The sequence below is a fragment of the Talaromyces marneffei genome, chromosome 1 (assembly GCF_009556855.1).
Source record: "Talaromyces marneffei chromosome 1, complete sequence".
Classification (NCBI taxonomy): Eukaryota; Fungi; Ascomycota; class Eurotiomycetes; order Eurotiales; family Trichocomaceae; genus Talaromyces; species Talaromyces marneffei.
In genome coordinates, this window is record NC_072348.1 from 1,232,533 (window position 1) to 1,252,657 (window position 20,125).

General features: G+C 47.0%; 6 protein-coding genes across 6 annotated transcripts; 5 read left to right on the plus strand and 1 right to left on the minus strand.

Annotated features, from left to right (window-relative positions):
• Window positions 1-3,359: 3,359 nt before the first annotated feature.
• EYB26_000454 (uncharacterized protein) lies at window positions 3,360-5,188 on the plus strand (the record flags this gene model as incomplete). Its single annotated transcript, XM_054259770.1, has 2 exons — window positions 3,360-4,516; window positions 4,567-5,188. 2 exons carry the CDS (start codon window positions 3,360-3,362, stop codon window positions 5,186-5,188), a joined length of 1,779 nt encoding a protein of 592 aa, XP_054115745.1.
• A 3,633-nt stretch (window positions 5,189-8,821) lies between these two features.
• Window positions 8,822-10,297, plus strand: EYB26_000455 (uncharacterized protein; the record flags this gene model as incomplete). Its single annotated transcript, XM_054259771.1, has 2 exons — window positions 8,822-9,360; window positions 9,415-10,297. 2 exons carry the CDS (start codon window positions 8,822-8,824, stop codon window positions 10,295-10,297), a joined length of 1,422 nt encoding a protein of 473 aa, XP_054115746.1.
• A 1,226-nt stretch (window positions 10,298-11,523) lies between these two features.
• On the minus strand, window positions 11,524-13,243 carry EYB26_000456 (uncharacterized protein; the record flags this gene model as incomplete). Its single annotated transcript, XM_054259772.1, has 2 exons — window positions 11,524-13,170; window positions 13,229-13,243. 2 exons carry the CDS (start codon window positions 13,241-13,243, stop codon window positions 11,524-11,526), a joined length of 1,662 nt encoding a protein of 553 aa, XP_054115747.1.
• A 366-nt stretch (window positions 13,244-13,609) lies between these two features.
• On the plus strand, window positions 13,610-15,118 carry EYB26_000457 (uncharacterized protein; the record flags this gene model as incomplete). The annotated part of the gene is made up of 1 exon (XM_054259773.1): window positions 13,610-15,118. One exon carries the CDS (start codon window positions 13,610-13,612, stop codon window positions 15,116-15,118), a length of 1,509 nt encoding a protein of 502 aa, XP_054115748.1.
• A 680-nt stretch (window positions 15,119-15,798) lies between these two features.
• On the plus strand, window positions 15,799-17,073 carry EYB26_000458 (uncharacterized protein; the record flags this gene model as incomplete). The annotated part of the gene is made up of 1 exon (XM_054259774.1): window positions 15,799-17,073. One exon carries the CDS (start codon window positions 15,799-15,801, stop codon window positions 17,071-17,073), a length of 1,275 nt encoding a protein of 424 aa, XP_054115749.1.
• A 655-nt stretch (window positions 17,074-17,728) lies between these two features.
• On the plus strand, window positions 17,729-19,606 carry EYB26_000459 (uncharacterized protein; the record flags this gene model as incomplete). The annotated part of the gene is made up of 1 exon (XM_054259775.1): window positions 17,729-19,606. The coding sequence occupies one exon, from the start codon at window positions 17,729-17,731 to the stop codon at window positions 19,604-19,606; it is 1,878 nt and encodes a 625-aa protein (XP_054115750.1).
• Between the last annotated feature and the right edge of the window lie 519 nt (window positions 19,607-20,125).

A 20,125-nucleotide genomic window follows, 5' to 3' on the forward strand; every position in this document is an offset into this window, starting at 1 on the left:
CTTAGTGGTAGGTGGGTGAAGGAACCCACCGCAATAAATTACCATAACGCGGCCAATACCACTGAGCGCACTGCTCCGTACAAACACCATGCACAACACGGCCATTATCTAAGTTAGCTTGTTTCTACCTTCAGTAGCGAAATTATATTATCCTATTCTTATATACTGGTGTACAGGCTGGTCCGCAATTTAAGCTTCTATCTTTGTCTTTGTTCTTCTCATATTTTGTTGCTTCTTCAAACAATGCAAGTAGAGCTCAGCCCTTACAGTGGATTTGGAACAGAGTCAGAGAGTGACAGCCTCGGGAAGCGCCGGGGCAATACCCAACCAGCTAATTAATGACTGTTTGTAAGCGGTCGGTAAAACGACCGGACTTTGCCAAACTCTTTTTCTATTCTCTTTTGGCAAAACACCACTGACTTCATTCTCTCAAACTATCTGACTTCCAAGAGGATGCGACCGATGAAAAGCCTGTCTGTGTCTTTCGAGATGGCGAACGAAGCCCGTAACATACATACCAGCCGTCGGCCCCTGTACGTACATGGCCGTAAATGCGTTCAGCTTTGTTGAGGCAAATTATCGCAGAAGACGCGGTTATGGTGGAGCCCAGGAATGGGGACTCTGTCGGCGCATAAGCCCAGTCCTGTGCCATTCCATATTTGCCATCTCTCTTCACGGCCCCAGAAGTGGCAGAGTCCCTCTTGTCGGCCTGAGCAGTTGACTACCACGTCTACGATACCACGCTCTCTAGTCTCTACCAAGAATGGGCGGGGTGGTTCTTACTCCTGAAACCATATGGCCATCTGGGAGGAGGGGCTGTTTATGAAAATGGTAACAAAACAGAATTTGATGCATGCCATCTATCCGAGGAAAATGCAATGCAGATTCTGAGCGGAGATACGTATTCAGTAATGCTGGAATTTGAGATGAGTACCAAAATGGAAAGGAATAACGATGGTACGTATTGCGGCACTGCCAATTAGGGAAGTTATCGTAGGAACAGTATACGCTTCACATGGCGACATGTTGTGCCCCTCCTCGTGCTCCTCGCTAGATAAGCTATGGGGGAGGTGTAATATCTCAGTCGTGTATTACTAGTAGCACTGTTCGCTCATGACATGTGTGGCGTTTCCAAGAGGATCGCGGGGTCTGTAAGTATGTTTAGGTACGTAGTAGGTATCTACTAGATAGCCGGGGACGGCAGTACTCCGGAGGTATTAAGATGCATACAAGTCTGCAACTAGTCGATCCTTACAGTCATGTATTGACCTATCTTCTAGCTGTGTTGACTTCTAGGAACAGGCTCGACGTCAATGCAATTTTAACTTGGATAGCTTGGCTCTGGAATCTATACGGGTATCTTCTACCTAGGTACGATGTATTGAGTATCATGTTGAACCTCCAGATAGGTGGTAGCGAGATCTGGTTATGGGTGAGGTACACGGACAGTTTGCTTTGACCTGGAGTACATAAGTCCCTATCTGCATGTCCATAGACGGTCGGATATGTCTGTCGGACATTGGCATAACAGTCAAGATATGGCTTGTTGATCGAGAGCGAAACCTTGAACTGAACAAGACATGTCCGAACATAATCGGTTAGTTTCTATATCGTCACGCTCTGATCATTGCAGAAAACAGAGCCTAGCATGGACAGCACATGTATTCCTGTTCATATTGACTCAAATAATGCCATTTGGGATGTCCAGGCATCAGTAAACACGGAATTCAAGTTTCAGCTGGGCCGTGAAGAGGACATGCCATTCATCCCACGGCAAAGCTGTGACAGATCTGATGTCAGAAAGCTATGCTTCGACCTCGAACTACCTAGTAGGCATAAGTAAATACTGGGTTCTTCTCGGTCAAAGCAGGATCTCGATGTATAGAAGTCAAGGGAGAGTGTTTAGTAACTTGCCTGGTACTTCAGTGTCATTTCCGACAGCCTTTGAGCTTAGCAGCTCCAGCTTATATATTCTCGGTCCCCGCTTTCCTTTCCCACCCCGTCAAGAGGATGTGTCACAATGCAGCATGTAAGATGCAGATGACACACCCCTAATTATCCAATTGCCTTGTCGGGGCAGCTTACATTCGATCAGGAGTCATTTTTGCTGACAGACCACGGGTCTTTACTAGTTACCTAGCTGAGCTGAGTATTGTCCGATTCTTTGGTGTTGCACAAACGGTCACATTCAATCAGATAAAGAGCCACTTGCCAAAAAGTAATGGTTACTCACTACTCCATAGACAACCTTCAGTTCAGCAAAAACAAACCAAACAAAGCAATCGTTAAATGCCAATCTACATGAAGCATGATCGTTCGATGGGAGCTTGTTCCGCAGATCATCTATCCTCATGTGCTGTGATATCACTGACGCATCTAGGTCTCGACATAACAAGGTACGAATCTATCTCGAGCATGCCATAGCTCCCCCCTCAAGGACTTGGATGCTGGCACTTAAGGCATCGATCTGTTTGCCAACGTCATTGGAAGCAACGAACTCGCATGTCAAATGTAGAAGAATATGCTAGACCGGAAGGACGAATTGTAAGTCTCCAAGAAGCGCATATAATGCAGACCAGAGACAGCAGTCTGTCTTCGGCTCATAATTATCTTGAAATGCATCATGAACTTTGCATTCTTACTACGAAGTAAGAATACATCACTACATAGTTAGTACATGTATACCGTCAGACTCCACAGTCCCCCCCTCTGGTTGCGTTGTTGTACAATACATGTACATGTATTTGTACCTTAGTCTTGAGGTGGTCTTGTTTTTCTACCTTTTTAGGGACCACTTTCAATCAAACGATCGGTCAATCATTACTACTCAAGTCCCTCCCGTCGTTCGAATCGAACGACGGACAGGACGTGATGACGTCAGCGCCAAAACAGGGTGCGGTGTGGAACAGAGAGCGGAAGCGATCGGAATTTGAGATCGGATCGAACATTCCTTCCATCTTCTGCAAGGGGACAACTTGAGAACTCAGCAGGGCTTAGGGCTTAGGGCCCGAGAAGTCACGCTCGCCGATCTTGCGCTAGTTCAAAGATGGAACAGAATTAATCACGTGATATAAATCGGAACAATGTAAAACCGGCAGCTGCGCGTTGCGTTGCGAGTCCAAGAAGCTGGATGCCGCGACATATCGATCAAGGGCAACTACGAATAATAATTTCTAGCTACCCCGATACCCCAGAGCTCCTTCCAAATGGCTCCTCGGAGTAAGAGGGCAGCTGCACAGGCAGCTGCTCAATCAATGCGTATGTCTTATTTCCATTGCTATTTTTCTTCCTTCAACCCCTGTGATAATAAATTCAATTTATCAACACTCGATTTATTAGACAGCAACTAACAGACAAAAATGCCAGGGATCGCACCACCGAGCTTGCCTGATGCCTCCGATGATGAAATGGCCGATGCGCCGCCATCTAGAGATCCCAGCGCCGATGCCCAAGAAGCTGATAACCAAGACGATGACCCAGATGTCGAGCCAGAGCAGGACCAGGAGCCCGTGCAAAAGCAAAAACAAAAACAAGATCAGGATGCGGATGAAGCAGGTGGCGAAACACAAGCAGAACCCGACGCCGAGCCCAAAGCTGAAACCGCATCAAGCCCGGCAGCAGCAGAAGCAGATACACCATCAAAGTTTAGTGGCACGCCTCGTGGAGGTGGTAGACTGGCTGGATATCCTCGCAAACGTCGCCCTGGCCGACCGCCTAAAAATCGCCCACCGGAATGGGATCTTCCCGACGATGGAACGGAGCAGAGGATCGTTGTTACAACCCCAGTGAAGAGGAGACGCGGTCGACCTGCTGCTAGTGGAGGAAGATGGGGTCGACGGGGTGGAAATCCTCATGTTACACAGGTTGCCGTTGATAAAGAAGGCACGATGATGGACGTCGTGAATGACGAGGTCGCCCTACCAGATATTGAAGAAGGGGAAAAGAAGGTGGACAAGATGGGTCGCTTGCTAGGCGGAAGAGAATATCGAGTGCGCACATTTACTATCCTCAATCGAGGAGAAAGACTATACATGCTGTCTACGGAACCGGCGCGGTGTATCGGATTCCGGGATTCGTACCTGTTTTTCCAAAAGCACAAAATGCTGTATAAAATCATCATTGATGACGACGCCAAACGTGACTTGATCGAGAGAGACATCATACCACATTCTTACAAAGGAAGGGCAATTGGTGTTGTGACGGCGAGGTCCGTGTTTCGAGAGTTCGGCGCAAAAATTGTTATTGGTGGACGCAAGGTGAATGATGATTATGATGAGAAGGCGGCACTTGAACGTGGAGATACCGAGGGTGAACTCGCTGTACCTGAGGACAAACTGCCACCCCCTGGAGAGGAATACAACAGAAACCAATATGTCGCGTGGCACGGTGCAAGTGCGGTCTATCACACCGGTGCGCCATCTGTTCCATTGCCCGTTGGAAAGGCCGTTGATCAAAAGAAGCGCAAGGTGACTGTGACTGGAGATAACTGGATGATTGAACATGCCAGGGAAACTAGGTACGAGACTTCCAACGGCTATCATCACGGACTACTAACATTGTTTTTAGTCGATTCAACTCGGTTCTTGCAAATGTACGACGGGAGAATCTGGAGGGTGTATACGATGTTCACACCAACTACGTGCAATACCCTAAGATCATGCAACCAACACATGCGCGATGGGAAGTGATACCTCCATCTGAGGATTCGAAACCTTCCAACCAACTTGTTGAGGATATGTCAGCCTTGCAGATCATGAGTGGAAATACGCCGAAAGCTGATGAGGATGCGGCCAATAACAACGACGAAAATGACGTTAAGTCGGCCGACAAACAATTAACACACGCTAGTCCGGCAGCTTCCAGTATAATGCCTCCAGTACCTTCAATATTTACACGACGCTTTGCCATTACGGATATACATTACGAAACACCTGAGACAAGCACGCTTGGTCGTCCAGGCCCAGACGGTGATGTTCAGGACGTGGGCTCCAATGGAATCATTAGTATGGCCAACCCTAAATATCCAGAGTTTGTCAGCGCAGAGGTACTCGCTGAACTCCCGCCGGAATGCAAGGAAGCATTAATGGAAGCAGCAATCAAAGAGTACGCATGGAAATCAAAATGGCACACCGAGTCGACGGATACAGCTAGGGGTCATTTTCTTCAGAGCTATAACTGGTACCCTTGATTTTCTTTTCATATTTCTCTCTATGTATTATTCAAAATTCTGTCCCGGCGCAATTATGGGTTCCTATATCAGATGGACTTGTGTTGGGAGTTTCTTTTTTTTGTTGATCTGGGCAGGGGGTGGGGTTTTTCGAGCAACATGATTACCCGAATTAGGGTTGGTTATTTTGATATCTGATAGGAGTAATGTTATGAATGTTTTATCAGTCGTGTCTGTTCAATACCTCACGTAGACTAGTCAGGGAGCTGTACGGATGTAGGTAGTCAGGCATTCACACTTCTAGGTATCTTCCACAAACAAATACAGTATACATTCAATGAGTGTTTTGCCCGCAACTAAAGTATAAAAATCCCTCATCTATGCAGGTCCATGGAGAAAAGGAAATGACTCATACCTATTACAGTACAAATAACTAGATTTGATAGCTAGTTAGTGAGGGGTACATCGGTCATCGTCGGGTATTACAATCTGCATAGAAGTTACAGAGTTACCATGACTTTTTTTTATTATTTTACTTTACTTCTGGTGTCACTTGTGTTGCACGTTTACTGTGGACATCCATGTATTTATTTATTTTTCAAAAGGTAAACGATTAATTATGTCTCACGGAGGAAAGTTTATCGAGATTTTTCATGTTCCACGTGAAGAGTTGGAAGAGTTAGCCCTAACTAGTTCTCCGTACGGCTTCAGCTTTTATGAAGAACCCCCACCATCTGGCCAATCTGTAAGCATGCTAATTTCTAGCTAAGCCATCCATGTATCCATCAACACCAGTGTCTTGACTGATGACCTAGATAGGATACAGCGGGGGCAATTCTGTACGTAGTCAAAAATTTCATAGGTGACATGCATACTCCAATACCACTATACCACTTATGTAATGTAATACTACGGAAGAAATAACTACAAAACATGCTCCGTATGGAGTCGAGCGTCTGGACTTTGAACATCAAAGGCAACAAGCATGTGCCTACGATCCAATTGGAACAACGGAGTACAATACAGTGACTTTTTGCCTCAGGAAGAAAAAAAAATACAAAATGATATCACCACCAAATCAGAAACGGAGGCTGTGATCGGAAACACGGACATGGAGTCCCTGAGGAACAGCAAACTCAGCAGCAACGTCATTCTGTGATGTGACGGACGGAGTACGGAATTCCTGGACCGTCTACATGACTCTATTGGATGTCGGCATGGGCCAAGAGTCGGGAGTCGAACAAATCACATATTTTAGCTGTTGTTGTAGTTGTACGTAGTTGTTGTGATATCTGATTAATAGTATTCATGTAGAGTAACTAACTAGTTAGAACATCAAAGAAGGAGCCATAGACCCTGAAAGCAAAGCGGCCCAATAAATTCAAAATTTATCTAGGGTTACTATGTATGGAGCAGAAAATCCAACTTGAAAGGCTCGTCTTACCTGTTCTGGCCAAGTTCCCCCCAAAAAAACGTCACAGCCAATGAGCGTGGCGAGATCTAGACTTTCTGTGTAATTGGTTTACAGAAATTACATACGATAAAAGAAAGAATTTCCTCGTGGCAAACCCGGAAGCCTAAGAGGTGGAGCTTTGGCGACTAATGTTTCGCCAGCAACCAGCCAGAACCAGCTATCAATAGCCAGGCGGACCGGTATGGTATGGTATGGTATGGTATTTATATTGTAACTTTGTTCTCTTTCCCTACATGTTGTCATCATGTACGGGAATATCGTCTGTCATATTGCTCGTTCTTGAAGGACCGTGGCTCATGTCATTTGATTATTGAATTATCGACACGCATCTCAATTATGAACAGTCTGCTAGACTCGTCGTCACTGAGTCGATCTTTGGCGAGTCCCTGGAGTTTGTGAAGAAGAGTCTTGAGCCGAGTCCAAGCCGCTAACAGCGTCACCTGCCGCCCACCATCCATATCCATAGCCATGCATCGCTAGTAACTAGTTAATTCAACAGCTCGGTCAGAGGGACTCTCTTGCGTGATACTGGCAACTTGATGGCATCAAATCAGAATCATGTGTTCAATCAATGTGCCCACCGTATTGCTGATTTCTGTACGTACATACTTGTATAGCTCGATTGCTGTGCAACGCTCCGACTAGTGATCCAGTGCCTAGGTAACCGTCAATACTCGATCGGCCTCAATGACCCATCACCAACGACTGCATTAGAAGGCGATGCAATTCTTTGTATCTACATAGTACGTATATGGAATTCAAGGGTCGCCTGACTCGCTCCGCCCGGAGTTACGCAGTCGCCCGTTGCTAAGCCGCTCGCAGAGTACTACGTAGTAAGAGGAAGAGACAAAAATAAAACAAATCAAATGGGACTCAGTCGACTGGGGCGCTTCTGAGGAGGCATCCTTACAAATCAGCTGCTGGCTAAGGCACGATACGGTGTTTCAGGCTTTGATCGGAATCCTCTCCATACTTACCGACGTATTGTACTGTACTCACCGGCACTTGTCTCCTTCCTTTTGTGTGGTGGGTGTCTGGCCTTAGCCCGATTACTAATGGGCAATTAGTAAATTACACGTAACTTAAGTTACGCTCTGCAGTCGTGGAAGGGACTACGTACCATGAGGACAGAGTACGAGTGTCCGTATCGCCGTTACCTCGGATACCACAAAGACTGCCTAGCGTCGCTGCCACCGGGCGCCCTCGCAGGTAACACCCTCGTAATTACAGGGACTTGAGTCCAGCCAGCTAGCTAAGTGGCCAGCTCTAACCGCGCCCACACACCAACGCTCTGATTGCCCCTTCCCCTTCTGAGTTTCGCTGCCTCTCACTCACTCCACTCCCGACTCCCGCTCGAACAATAATTAATTCCCTCTCGCTCGTTCTCTTTCCTGCTCCTACCTCACCTCACCTCGTTCTACCTCACCACCCATCCTCTCTTGTTTCTCTCTTCTCGATCCAAAAGTCACTGAAAACCCTTCGGATATTCCCAATTTATCTATTTTTCGACGAGCTTTTCATTAAGTGTCGTCAGCCAAAAAAAAAAAATTATACTTGGTGGTTCCCTTCTACGCTTTCTACCAAATTTTCGTCGCGGTTATTTTTGACTAAAGATCACACCCTCAATAAGAGAAACAAGCATTCGTGTCGTGCTTTTTTCCTCTCTTATTCTTCTCTTGTGATTGATTACTACTCTGTTATTATTTTCTGCTCCGTTACCAGCGCGCTCGCCTACGACTTCACGCTCAAATCGTTCAATCCATTACTCTTTACGCGTCCAACTCTATCCGACTTCTTCGTCAACAAGAGTAGGATTCAGGAAAAGACCAACAGAAATCAACAACCACAAGAACTAAACCGGTGTTGTCGTTTTGTCTCGCTTATTATACGTTTTCGCTCTTCAGATCTCCGCTTGTCGAATTGCAGATTGATCACGTCAACTACTTCCTACCCATGAGAAGCTACTAGGACACCCGTCTGTTTTCTTTCAATACAGAGCGGCCGCTCGTTGAGCAGCGCTCCCGGGTTCGGGTAGTGGCGGTAGTGTAGACGGTTGGTATCCCTCCAAAGTTCGATACGAGAAAGACAATCAATCTCGTTTTCGTCTTGCTGATATTGGGTTTCGGGACACTATAGCTCGTCTGCTCTCCGCCGTGACCAATCCTTCTTTTTCCTCAGCCATGCCATCTTTCTACAATCCTGGCCTTCATGGCCTACCACCTACTCCACCCCATCTTCATGGGAACGGTAAAATGGAACTAGACCCTCCATTCTTCGTTACTGGTCATACTTCCTTCCCTCCTCGATATCCCCAAACTGGCTGCGAATTCATCGAACAGTACTCCCAGGCAACGTCTTTCGTTAAGTCGGCGCCGGCCAGTTCTCACCAACACACGATGTCATCTATTCGGGGCGGTCGCGACTATGCTGCAGCCCTTCACCACCAGCAGCACAGCGTAGCTCAGTCGCAATTGGGAGGTCCCCAGTCTCTGTATGGAGCAGTGTCGAGTAACGTGCCAACTTTGCCTCCCATTCGATCGAACATGCACATGCCAGCCAATTCCGACTCCGCAATTCCACCCCAGTACCGTCGTAACGATGTCCATATTCCGGCGGAAACCCACGCCAAGGAGGAAAAGCCTACTGGTGGAGTTGCCGCTCACCTCGATTACGAGATGGATCAAATGTCCGATTTCGTTGCCGAAACGGCCCAGGGAATGTATGCATTGTACAGCTCCGGAATCAATCTAGATGATATTGACATGCTTGGAAGCGTCTACCCAGGACAGACAATTGTACCCCCGCCATTCCGGAAATACGTTCACCAAATTCTTTCTTCGACGCGTCTCCCCAGTTCGACTATTTTGCTTGGTCTCTTCTACCTGGCGACCCGAATGCGTATGCTCTCTGCAAAGGGTGTTTATGCTACTGGTACCGGCCAGGTATACAGAATGTTGACCACGGCTTTGCTGCTGGGTAGTAAGTTCTTGGACGACAACACTTTCCAGAACCGTTCGTGGGCCGAGGTCAGCAACATCTCCGTGTCTGAGCTCAATACCATGGAACTGGATTGGTTGTTCGCTTTCGAATGGAAAATCCATGAGCGTATTCACAATAAGAAAGACGGGTTTGGGGTTTGGTTGGCCCGCTGGGATAACTACAAGGCGACGATATCCTCGCGAAACGAAGTTCGCCAAAAGCTATCCCCGATCGACACGAACATCACGAGGCAACTCACCATCCCCAAGCCGCTGATGTCTCCCGATGGCCCGATTCCACCGCAGTATCAACGAAGCAACACGTACGAGAACACTTGGTTGAACCCAACTGCCTGTGAATATTCTCCCCCTTCCGCCCCACACAGTGGCCCCAACACACCAGACTACTACTACAATGGAGGAGCGTGGATGTACTCGAATCCCCCACCTCCATACACGCGTACATGGGCTTCACAAACAGAGTATCCTTCCTATTCTCACCCTCCTCGTTCTCAGCCACCATCGTACCATCATACGCCGGTGTACACTGCGCCTATGAACCATTCCGTTTGGACAGGTCATGGCTCATCCTGTGGCTGCACCTATTGTTTGAAGCATCATGAACATTATTTTAGCGGTCACACTTTTGGAGCCCTTCAACCTATGGTTGCTGGATGATTTGCATATTAAGCGTCCACGGTCAAAAAATTCTCTTGGACATGTTTTTTTTCCATCTTCGTTACCAATTTATTGATTAGGTTTATCGTTTCATTGTTCACTTCGAATGACCTACTCCAGGTTTTGGCGACGACTCTATCAGTTGTGTCAATTATTTTTATTTCCATTTCGAGCCATGTCTCTAAAAGTGCTTGGGGTTTATCTGTTACGATTTGTTTTTTCTTTCGTTCATTACCACCAGCTCGTCGCGTCAAACAGCGTCGCTTCGGCTTTTCATTACTTCAACTATATGCTCTTTTGAGCCTTTCACGCGCCCCTCATTCGATTCGAAGTCGTCCAAGCGCCAAAAGTTTCGCCAAAAGAATTTCACGGCTTACGATTTTTTCTTCTATCTACTAGTACCCCTTTGATGGATTGGTTTGCGTTTTACCCCCGAATCTGTTGCATGTTGATTGGCGAATACTACCCATAGACCTTGTTATGTTTTGTTTTCTCTTCTGAATGATTTTTACTTCAGAATGAGGCGTTTGTAATCTTCATCTCTCGATTTGATTTTCGACTCCAATCTCCTCTACAAAGCATCTTTGTCGTCTTTGATTGATTTATCATGTGAGAGTCTATGTTTTTCCCTTCTGATTTTTATTTTTGAATGTTTATTTCACCAACTCATCAGAAGAAATACCTTGCAAAAAAAAGGCATTGGTCATGTTTTATTCTCTTGTCCTTGCAACCCTTTTTGGTTTCAGCAAAAATGGCAAAAAAATGTCTTGCGATGGGAGGAACTCGAGAAGGGGACCTTCTTTTCATTCAAAAACTTCTTTTCAATTCTCGAAACAAACATATTTAGCATGCTTGATTATCTGTCAGCGTTGCAAACAACATAAAGTGATTTTTTTTTTCTCTCTGTGATGATGCTTCTCATTTCCTTATTTCCTTGGTAGAGAAAGGGTTCTTTCGACTCTAGGGCTTTTAACATCTGCGGATGTTTGACAGAATGCGTCCATACGAAGGGTGCCATCCATGATCAATTGATGGCAGGCAGTGTGTATATCTCTTACAATACTATATAAGACCTATGAAACCGGACAAAAAAAGAATATAATATTGTCTATACACAACATCTGAACGTATTTGCTTCATAATCAATAGTCATGGTATCATAAATTGCTCTCCATCTCTCTCTCTCTCTCTCTCTCTCTCTATTCAGTAAGTTTCATAGTAGTAGGTCAATATACACTCTCAGAAACACTCTCCTCTTCTCTTCTTAACTGTTCAATTTCTGTTTCTGGTATACCTTCTATAGTGTCTGGACTTTCATTTTTGTCGTTATCGTCATCAGCCACATCGCCCAACGCATTCGCTTTACGTTGATAAGTAGTAGTACTCGCTTTATTGGCGTGTTGATGCGGATGTTGATGCTGGTGATGGCCCGTATGATTCTGATAAATGGCCTTTGTGGATCGTCGGGATCGTCGCGAGGCAGTGCCAGCTCCTTCGTCGTCACCGTCATCTTCTGCATCTTGTATTGAGTGGTAGGAGGTAGAGAATTTCAGATTAGTGCTACTGGGACCGCTGACGAGTGCGGCGAGTGATTCGCTTTTCTCGGGGAGCATGCTGTCTGACTCGGAGTCTGAGACTTCGACGCTGTTCACGCCGCTGGTTGAGCCGCCTCCGTCACGGCCTGCGAGATGGAGAAGTTGGATGCTTGGAAGGTTTTGAGCTGATGATGCTTGTGTTGGTTTGTCCTTGGGGATGGCAGTCTCTTGTTCCTTGCGCATCTCGTGTTCAATGGGTTCTCGGGGGTTGACGATGCCGCTTAGAGCGATGTAAGATGGAGTTTGATTGGGCGAGGACACAATATCATCAGGGTGCTGAGGCTCGATTGTTAGACGAAGTTTCGACTTGTCGGTATGAGTTATTGTCTTTCTGTCTTTCAAGGATGGCATTCTCTTGAACGTCTTCTTGCGATCTGCAGATGGACTGTGTTTTCTTCCATTGGCATCCGTCGTTTCGCCCCCATCGTCATCCCGAAATACATCCACCTCGTCGCGCCGTGTTGGACGCCAAGTCGTCGACACCGCATCACCATGCGTACAACCATTGGGACAGCCACCCCATTTCCGGTGTACGGGCACCTCAGCTTCCGGAGACTGTACCTGGCTACCATTCGATACTTCGCCTTTGCGTTCTTCTTCCTTCTCCTGCCGTAGAGCAGACCATGTTCGTAATTTGTTTTGCAAAATGAACTTCCCATTATCTGGATTCTTTTCCATAATCACGAACTCGCAGTGATTAATGTTTCGTAGATCCTCAAAGTACTCCACACTAAAATGGTACCATTTCATGAGAAATACACGAGTCATCAGCCCGTGAGTGACGAGAACGCATACACTCGCAAAGGAGTCTTCTCCAAAAAGCCGCCATAGAGACTCGTTGAATCCGCTCACTCGATCGTAGGCGTCCGCAGCGGACTCCCCGTTGGGAATTCGGTAGAAGAAATGCCCATAGTCTGCTCTTTCCTGCCACATACGCGACATCTCAGCCGAACATGGCTGGAAATTCCCAAAATCTTGTTCCCGAAGACGGGGCTCTTCATACACCTTGATCGTATGTCGTGGGAAGGGCGAAGGGGAAGGGTCGTCTGATGTAAGCGACTCTAGTATTCCTTCTGTTGTCTCGCGGGTTCTGCGGTACGGCGACGTGAAGAAATGTAGTGTATCGTCCGGTCGTAGTAGCTCTCGTAGTCTGCGTCCCGCCTCGAGCGCTTGCTTGTGACCTTCCGGTGTGAGTTTGACTCGGTGATCTGGTACGGACTGATGGATATCACGATTCTTGTTTCCTTCGGATTGCGCATGGCGGATCAGAATAATCATCTAAGCGTCAGATAGTATGTCAGAAACATCTTCTCGTACAGTAGTGACCAGTGCTTACCCGCGGCTTTCCCATGTTGACGACTGTAAATGTCTTATCGTTTGACTGAACCAACTTTTGAGACTATGTACACCGGGTATATGACTATTTGGCAAGGTAATGAAAAGAAATATGTATTAGGGTATAATGAGAATATTCGAGAATAAATCAAAAAGAGACAAATCTTTGCTCATGTCAAGCGTTTCAATGCGAAACATGCAATGATTCAAGATCAGATGGCAAGTGGGGGATAAAGTGATTGGCTCCCCTGGCGGACAGGCAGGTGGAATGGTGGATGCCGAAACTGCCAACTCTCTCCAGATCTCATCTTGTGTAGTCCCAACAACTGAGGCTGAGCCGGGCACTTTGCTGAGCTAAGAGTTGGTTTTGGATAATTATATCATGGCTGACTCTATTCTGGAGTTGCTTGATCCGCATCTCAACAGCAGCAGCAGTGTTTCGTCGCTGGCAACGTCTCGCCCGCTGCGAGTATCATCAACAGATGCGACAACCACCAAATACCTCAACCGCCTGACGAGCTTGTCACTCGAACAAATACGAAATAGCGAACCTCAATCAATATCTCAATCTGCGCACTCTACACTGCTGTCCCTCCAGGCATTGTCCAATCGCTCCCACAAAGCTTTGATATCATCCTCAGACCATCTCTCGACTCTTCGAAATTTGATCCCCTCGCTAGGCCAAGATGTCAAGGCTTTACAAGAAAGAATACCAATTCTCGATTCAGAAGCCGTGCGCTTCTCGACTACATACAGCAAATCAAGCGATAACCTGAATCTAGACCGCAGAAAAAAGGCAATGCAGCTATCGCGAAATGTTGACCGAATATCAGATGTCCTTGAACTTCCAGCCCTCCTTTCGACCGCTGTTTCTACTTCCTCTGCGAATGCGGGAACGGCTGCAGGAAATGCAACATCGGGAAATTACTCGACCGCTCTCGATCTTTACTCTCATATAAAAAGACTACAAACTCTCTACCCGGATTCTCCGCTTATAAAGGACATTATATTGCAAGCCGAAGATGCCATGAAGACCATGACCACGAATCTTATAGCCGGATTAAGGACGCAGAATATTCGACTCGCAGCTGCGATGAGAACAGTTGGCTGGTTGAGACGTGTTGCGCCGGAGCTGGAAAGCCCACAAAGAAGTCACGAAACTGGAACTGGATCAGGCGAAGGGTCGCTTGGAGCACTCTTCCTCGTTTGCAGACTAGCAAATCTAGTGTCGACATTGGAAGCTCTCGACCCTCTCAGGGAACTGGCAGACCAAGAAACTCAGCGAAGGGTTGAAGCGGCGACAGGCGAGCGAGCAGCATCGTCAAAGTGGTCTGGAGGCCAACAGACAGAGCGGTATTTGAAAAGATATATCGAAATCTACCGAGAACAGAGCTTTGCTATTGTCTCACTATATAAGAATATATTCACACCGGAACCGGCTGAGAACGGGTCAAAGCCAATTACTGTTCCTGGGCTGGATCTCAAATCCCTCAACTTAAAAACACAACCACCTGCAAAGCCAACCAAGAAGATCGATCTGCTACAAGCACTTCCACCTGCCGTCGCGACATTCCCATTGTATCTGGTGCGACTTCTTACAGATACCCTTCGCACTTATCTTCCTAACGTGAAGGACAAGAGTTCACGAGAGAGTCTACTGACTCAAGTCCTGTATTGTGCAGCCAGTCTTGGGCGATTGGGCGGGGACTTCAGCATGATTCTCACAGAGTTGGAGGATGAAGAAGTTGAGGATGAGACAATCGTCCATGAATGGGAGGAGGTGATGCGCAAACACCGTGCGCTGGCAGGGAGACTTGAGCAACTCACCGGTGGTCAAGCTACTGGAGGCACTACCAAAAGCATCTTCCGAATGACCTCCCCGGTGCATTGAGTTCCTTTACCTACATAATGAGCTGACGATAATGAGTCGTAAACATAATCAGAACACAAATGTTGGCATCAACTGCTTTTGTTTGCATGGCCAGGTACATTAAAGGCACTGTCATGCTATTATCCGTTTGTAAGACGTGGAAGTACTAGAAGTAGACTCACAAGTATAAATAGGTGGTGGGTTTGCATACCAGAGTTACCCGATAGATAGATAGATACAGTGGGGGCAGGCCCGCTTCTCGTCGGTCTCGCCCCGGAGTCACTTGCCGCGATGTCACTTGCTGACTGTGAGACCTCTCTCTTCTCTCAACTCCGCCCTGAGCAGGACGTTGTATAAGCGGTCTTTGTTTCATGAGACGTCTATATACTTATTGAAAAGTTTCATATTATATTATATCTTTATCCTCAGACCAATTGTTCCTACGGTCAATACAGCTGGCCGGATTCCCTCCATTCTACCCATACGATGCGCCATTTCTCTCCTCAGACACTCGATCAGCCCTGAAGATATCCACACCACGTCCTGTACAGACCAGAAATTTTCAATATCCTGACTGCAATATTCTGTCAGTCGTTGATATAAGAGGTGATTTTAGCGCTCGCTAAAGGGGAGAGGACGATCTCAACACTATACAGTATATCTATAGGCCATAGCTCCGACCTCGTTCAAAGCCCGATTCCATGGCCCTCTCTGCGTCGGCGCCGCCGGCCGGCATGATGATCGATCCCACGAAGCAAGGTGATTATCCGATCCTTCTCGGTGACAGACTGGCGAAAAAGGACGGAGGAAACGAGGCTACATTTATAAACATCACATATAACCACAAGAGCAAGTCGGCAACGGCGAATCAACGGACGAAAATCACACGGTCCCCTACTTCGCAAGATGTATATCACCTCACAATCACGGACAAGGCTGGGAATGCCGAGAAGACGGCGCTCGAGTATAAATACCAAGGCAGTATAGATCCTTCTATACCAGTCCAGGGCTCTGAAGCAAGGAATCTGGTTCTGGTCTTTGATCCGACTCGGAAAGCGTTTATTCTGGAACCTGTGAGCACTAGCTTGAACTTCAATCTGCGTACTGCTCCAGGGAAAAATAAAGAAGTGATTGAGCAATACGAGCAATTACATACTCTAGGCGACGATGGAGATCATGTGTCTCGGGATGAGAGCGATGACGAAAAGCCAGAAGATGCTGACCAGGACAACCCTTATGATTTCAGGCATTTCCTCAAGAAGCCTGAATCCGAAAAGACGAAGTCGGCTTTGTCAGCGACTACGACACCAGACCCTCATGGGACTATTAGCACATCGAACACACCTGCAATGCAACCTACAAAGGTAGAGGTCAAAAAGATGGCACCCAGGCCCAAGCAGCAGACGAATCCTTTGCGGCAACCCAAACGAGCACCTAAGGCTAAGCCAGCTAGTGCACCAACGGCAAAGGCAAAAGCACAGCCCAAGTCGGCGCCGCGTGTCGATCCCGAGGATGATATGCTTATATCTGATGCAGAGCAGTCTGAGAAAGAAGAGGATGACTATTCGCATCCAAAATCTAGCCAGGCTGTGCCTTCACCAAGCTCTAATATCATCGTCGACGGAGATCTTATCATCGACATGGGCTCTCCACCCACACGGCCTGCATTCAAGGTCGATCCCACGCACTTCTCATCCAGCGATCACTCCGCCCACGGTACGGATGCAGAGAATGAAGACGATGAAGAAATCGAAGATTTCCGTCTACCATCTCCTGCTAGACAGGATGCAAGAGCTGCAACATCTGCCGCTGCAGATGAACCAGAAGACGAAGACGACAATGATGAGGATGAGGATGCTCTAGCAGCAGAAATGGAAGCCGCATTTGAGGAGGAAGCGTCAAGGACACAGAGCCTACAGCAGACTCAACGATATATGCCGAGCGATGACGAGAGCGAAGTTAGTGAAGAGGAGTGATTTGGTATTACTTTCCAACTTGTACAAGAATTAAAAACGATACTTGGATGTTCGAGGCATTGGCAAAAGGTTGCAAACTATTTGAGATCTACTGGAGACCATCTGGAGATCATTTGGAGTTTTGGATTGCTTTCGCAAATTTTGTTCTTTTTTGTATTCAGATACCACATATATGACCTGGGAACATCTAGTAATCAATTATACCTCAATTCAATTTAAATGCAATGGCATTAATAGTTTCAAGCTATACCCTGTATAATAGTAGAGAGCGGAGCTAACTCAAATCTAGACAATGGAGTCATTGACTTGGCGGTAACAGTCGGCAGAAAACCGCCGCAGACAATTGATTGGATTCCACGTCCTTCAGCTTCCAACCAATGCTTTTCCCCATATCACACCTATCACATATTATATCTCGTCCCCCCCCTTTACAGCACCAAACTCTTCACTGCTTGGCAGTACGAAGCTAGGCGCGTCTCGCCATGCTAAGAATCTCATCTGATATGTCTAGATAGCACCAAGAAGCTGAAAGGTACTCTGGAGGGAACTGTCATTGACGAGTTGACCTCACTTTTGGTAGCAGCTCGCAAAGGAAGCCATCACTCTACCGCACTCCATTATTGTTAAAGGATCTACAACAAGATTATCATACGCCATGGAGTCTACATCGCAACATCCTCCGCGACGACCGGTCCCGGCGCCTTCGAACAAGGTCATCATTGAATCGCAGAAACAGTGGTACTTTACAGATGAAGAGCTTACCAGAACACCATCTCTGCTCGATGGCATGAGCCTGGAGACGGAGCATATGCAGCGCAGCAAGGGAGTCAACTTTATTGTGCAAGTGGGCATTATGCTGAAGCTTCCACAGCTCACATTGACGACGGCCGCTGTTTTCCTGCATCGATTCTTTGTCCGACACAGTATGGTTGATTTGCCTCGAAAACCGGGGTTGCATCCATACTCTGTCGCGGCGGGGTGTTTGTTTCTGGCGAGTAAGGTGGATGAAAATTGTCGCAAGATCAAGGAATTGGTAATCGCCTGTTGTCGCGTCGCGCAAAAGAACAACAACCTCGAAGTTGACGAACAGAATAAGGAATTTTGGAGATGGAAAGACACATTGCTTGCATATGAAGATATGTGCCTGGAAGCATTATGCTTTGATCTGCAGTTAGAGCAGCCGCACAAGATCTGCTACGAATTTCTATGCTACTTTGGCAAAAGCGACCACAAAGGATTGCGAAATGCTGCTTGGGCATTTCTCAATGACTCCAACTACACCGTCCTCTGTCTGCAATTCTATCCCCGAACCATCGCTGCAGCTGCTCTCTGGGCAGGCGCCAGGTTATGTGATGTCGCATTCGAAGATGACGAAGAAGGTCGTCCGTGGTGGGTACAGATAGATGTCAATCTCTCCGAAGTCCGACGCGCCGTCAGTCGCATGGTTCAGCTCTATGAAAGAAACATAACTGTCCACCGCCAAGCTCATGAATATCCGATCATCCCGACGGATGGTGACAACGCCCTAGAAACGACGCGGATTATTAACCCGAACCCTCACAATGTGACCGAATCAATGTCCGCAGGGGAATCGAATGGCCGCAAACGATCGAGAGAACCTGACGAAAGTCGCCCGTCTCCAGCGAGAAATTTACAACCACCTGAAAGCAATAACCATACTCGAGAACCGTCCCCGAAACGCCAACGCTTAACTCCTGACCCCAATAGAACGTCGATGAGATCGGAGAGTCCACGCAGCTCTGTTAACGGTCATTATCAGCCATCTCGATCTAATTCGCGCATCCCTTCTGCAGCTGTGGACGACACCTATCGACGACATCCTCTGCCGCCGCCGCCGCCCCCACCACCAGCTGGAGCCGAAGGGAGCGAGAGGGTTGGTCCGGTTGATGCAGTTCAACAACGGATAGATGAGATTGTACAGCAGGGAATGTCACGGGGTGAGAAAGGCGGGACTGGTTCAGGTCGCAATGATACTTCTTATGGTCGTCATCGCGAGTGGGATAGAGATCGAGATCGAGAAAGAGATCGGGACAGGGATAGATACAGAGACCACGACAGATATATCGACCGTGACCGTGACCGAGGCCATGACCATGACCGCGACTGGCGCAGATCAAACAGCTACGAAGCAGACTACAGAGATCGCGACAGCCGAAGCCGAGACTACCGCGACGATAGAACCCGAAATCACAACCCCAGCAACAACAAAGATCGTCTACCACAACGAGAAAGAAGACGATCATCAACAACTAATGAATCATTACCACAACGTCCACCCCCGCCGGCGTCAACCTCGTCACAGAGACTATCAGAGGAAAGGAGGAGAGAGCAATCTAATGAAGAAGGCGAGATATCAGAAGAAGGCGAGCTCGTCACAACCAACACTGCGAACAACCACAACCATACTCACAATGAACGGGGCCATAAACCCGACGAGCACATGGGTAATGGAGATGGTGATGATGATGATGGTGGTGGTGGTGGTGGTGGCAGTGAGGAAGGGGAGCTTTAACTGGGAGCAATTAACAATATCATTGAATACACACCATACTACCTACACCCATATACCTACATATTCTTAGGTTTTAACTTATCTAGTGAACAATCATACCCATTTAGAATGTCTATGGTCTTTACTAGTAAAAGAAGAAAAATTGTTGTGTTTGCCTCGCTTCGCTTTTCATTCATTCTCTTGCTCCTGCTCCTGCTCGCTTTCTCTCTCTTTCTTCTCTAGTTCCACTTTTTGTTTTATCTGAATCGTACATGTTTAACACTAAGATAGAAATGAGGAGGGAAAAGTCGGGTCTGTGGCAGTGTACAGACCAAGAGAGGATATAACATAATTTATAAAACATGTACAGATAGTAAGAGAAGAGAAAGGGAAAAAAGAAACCCTAAACACCAAAGGCAGGTCAAGCCAAGCCGAGCGAACCAGTACACATCGAGACAATAAATCCAGAACCCGCAGGACATAACCGTGCTTGAGTATCATGCAAATTGTTTGAAAACAAAAATAAACAACAAGGTATCA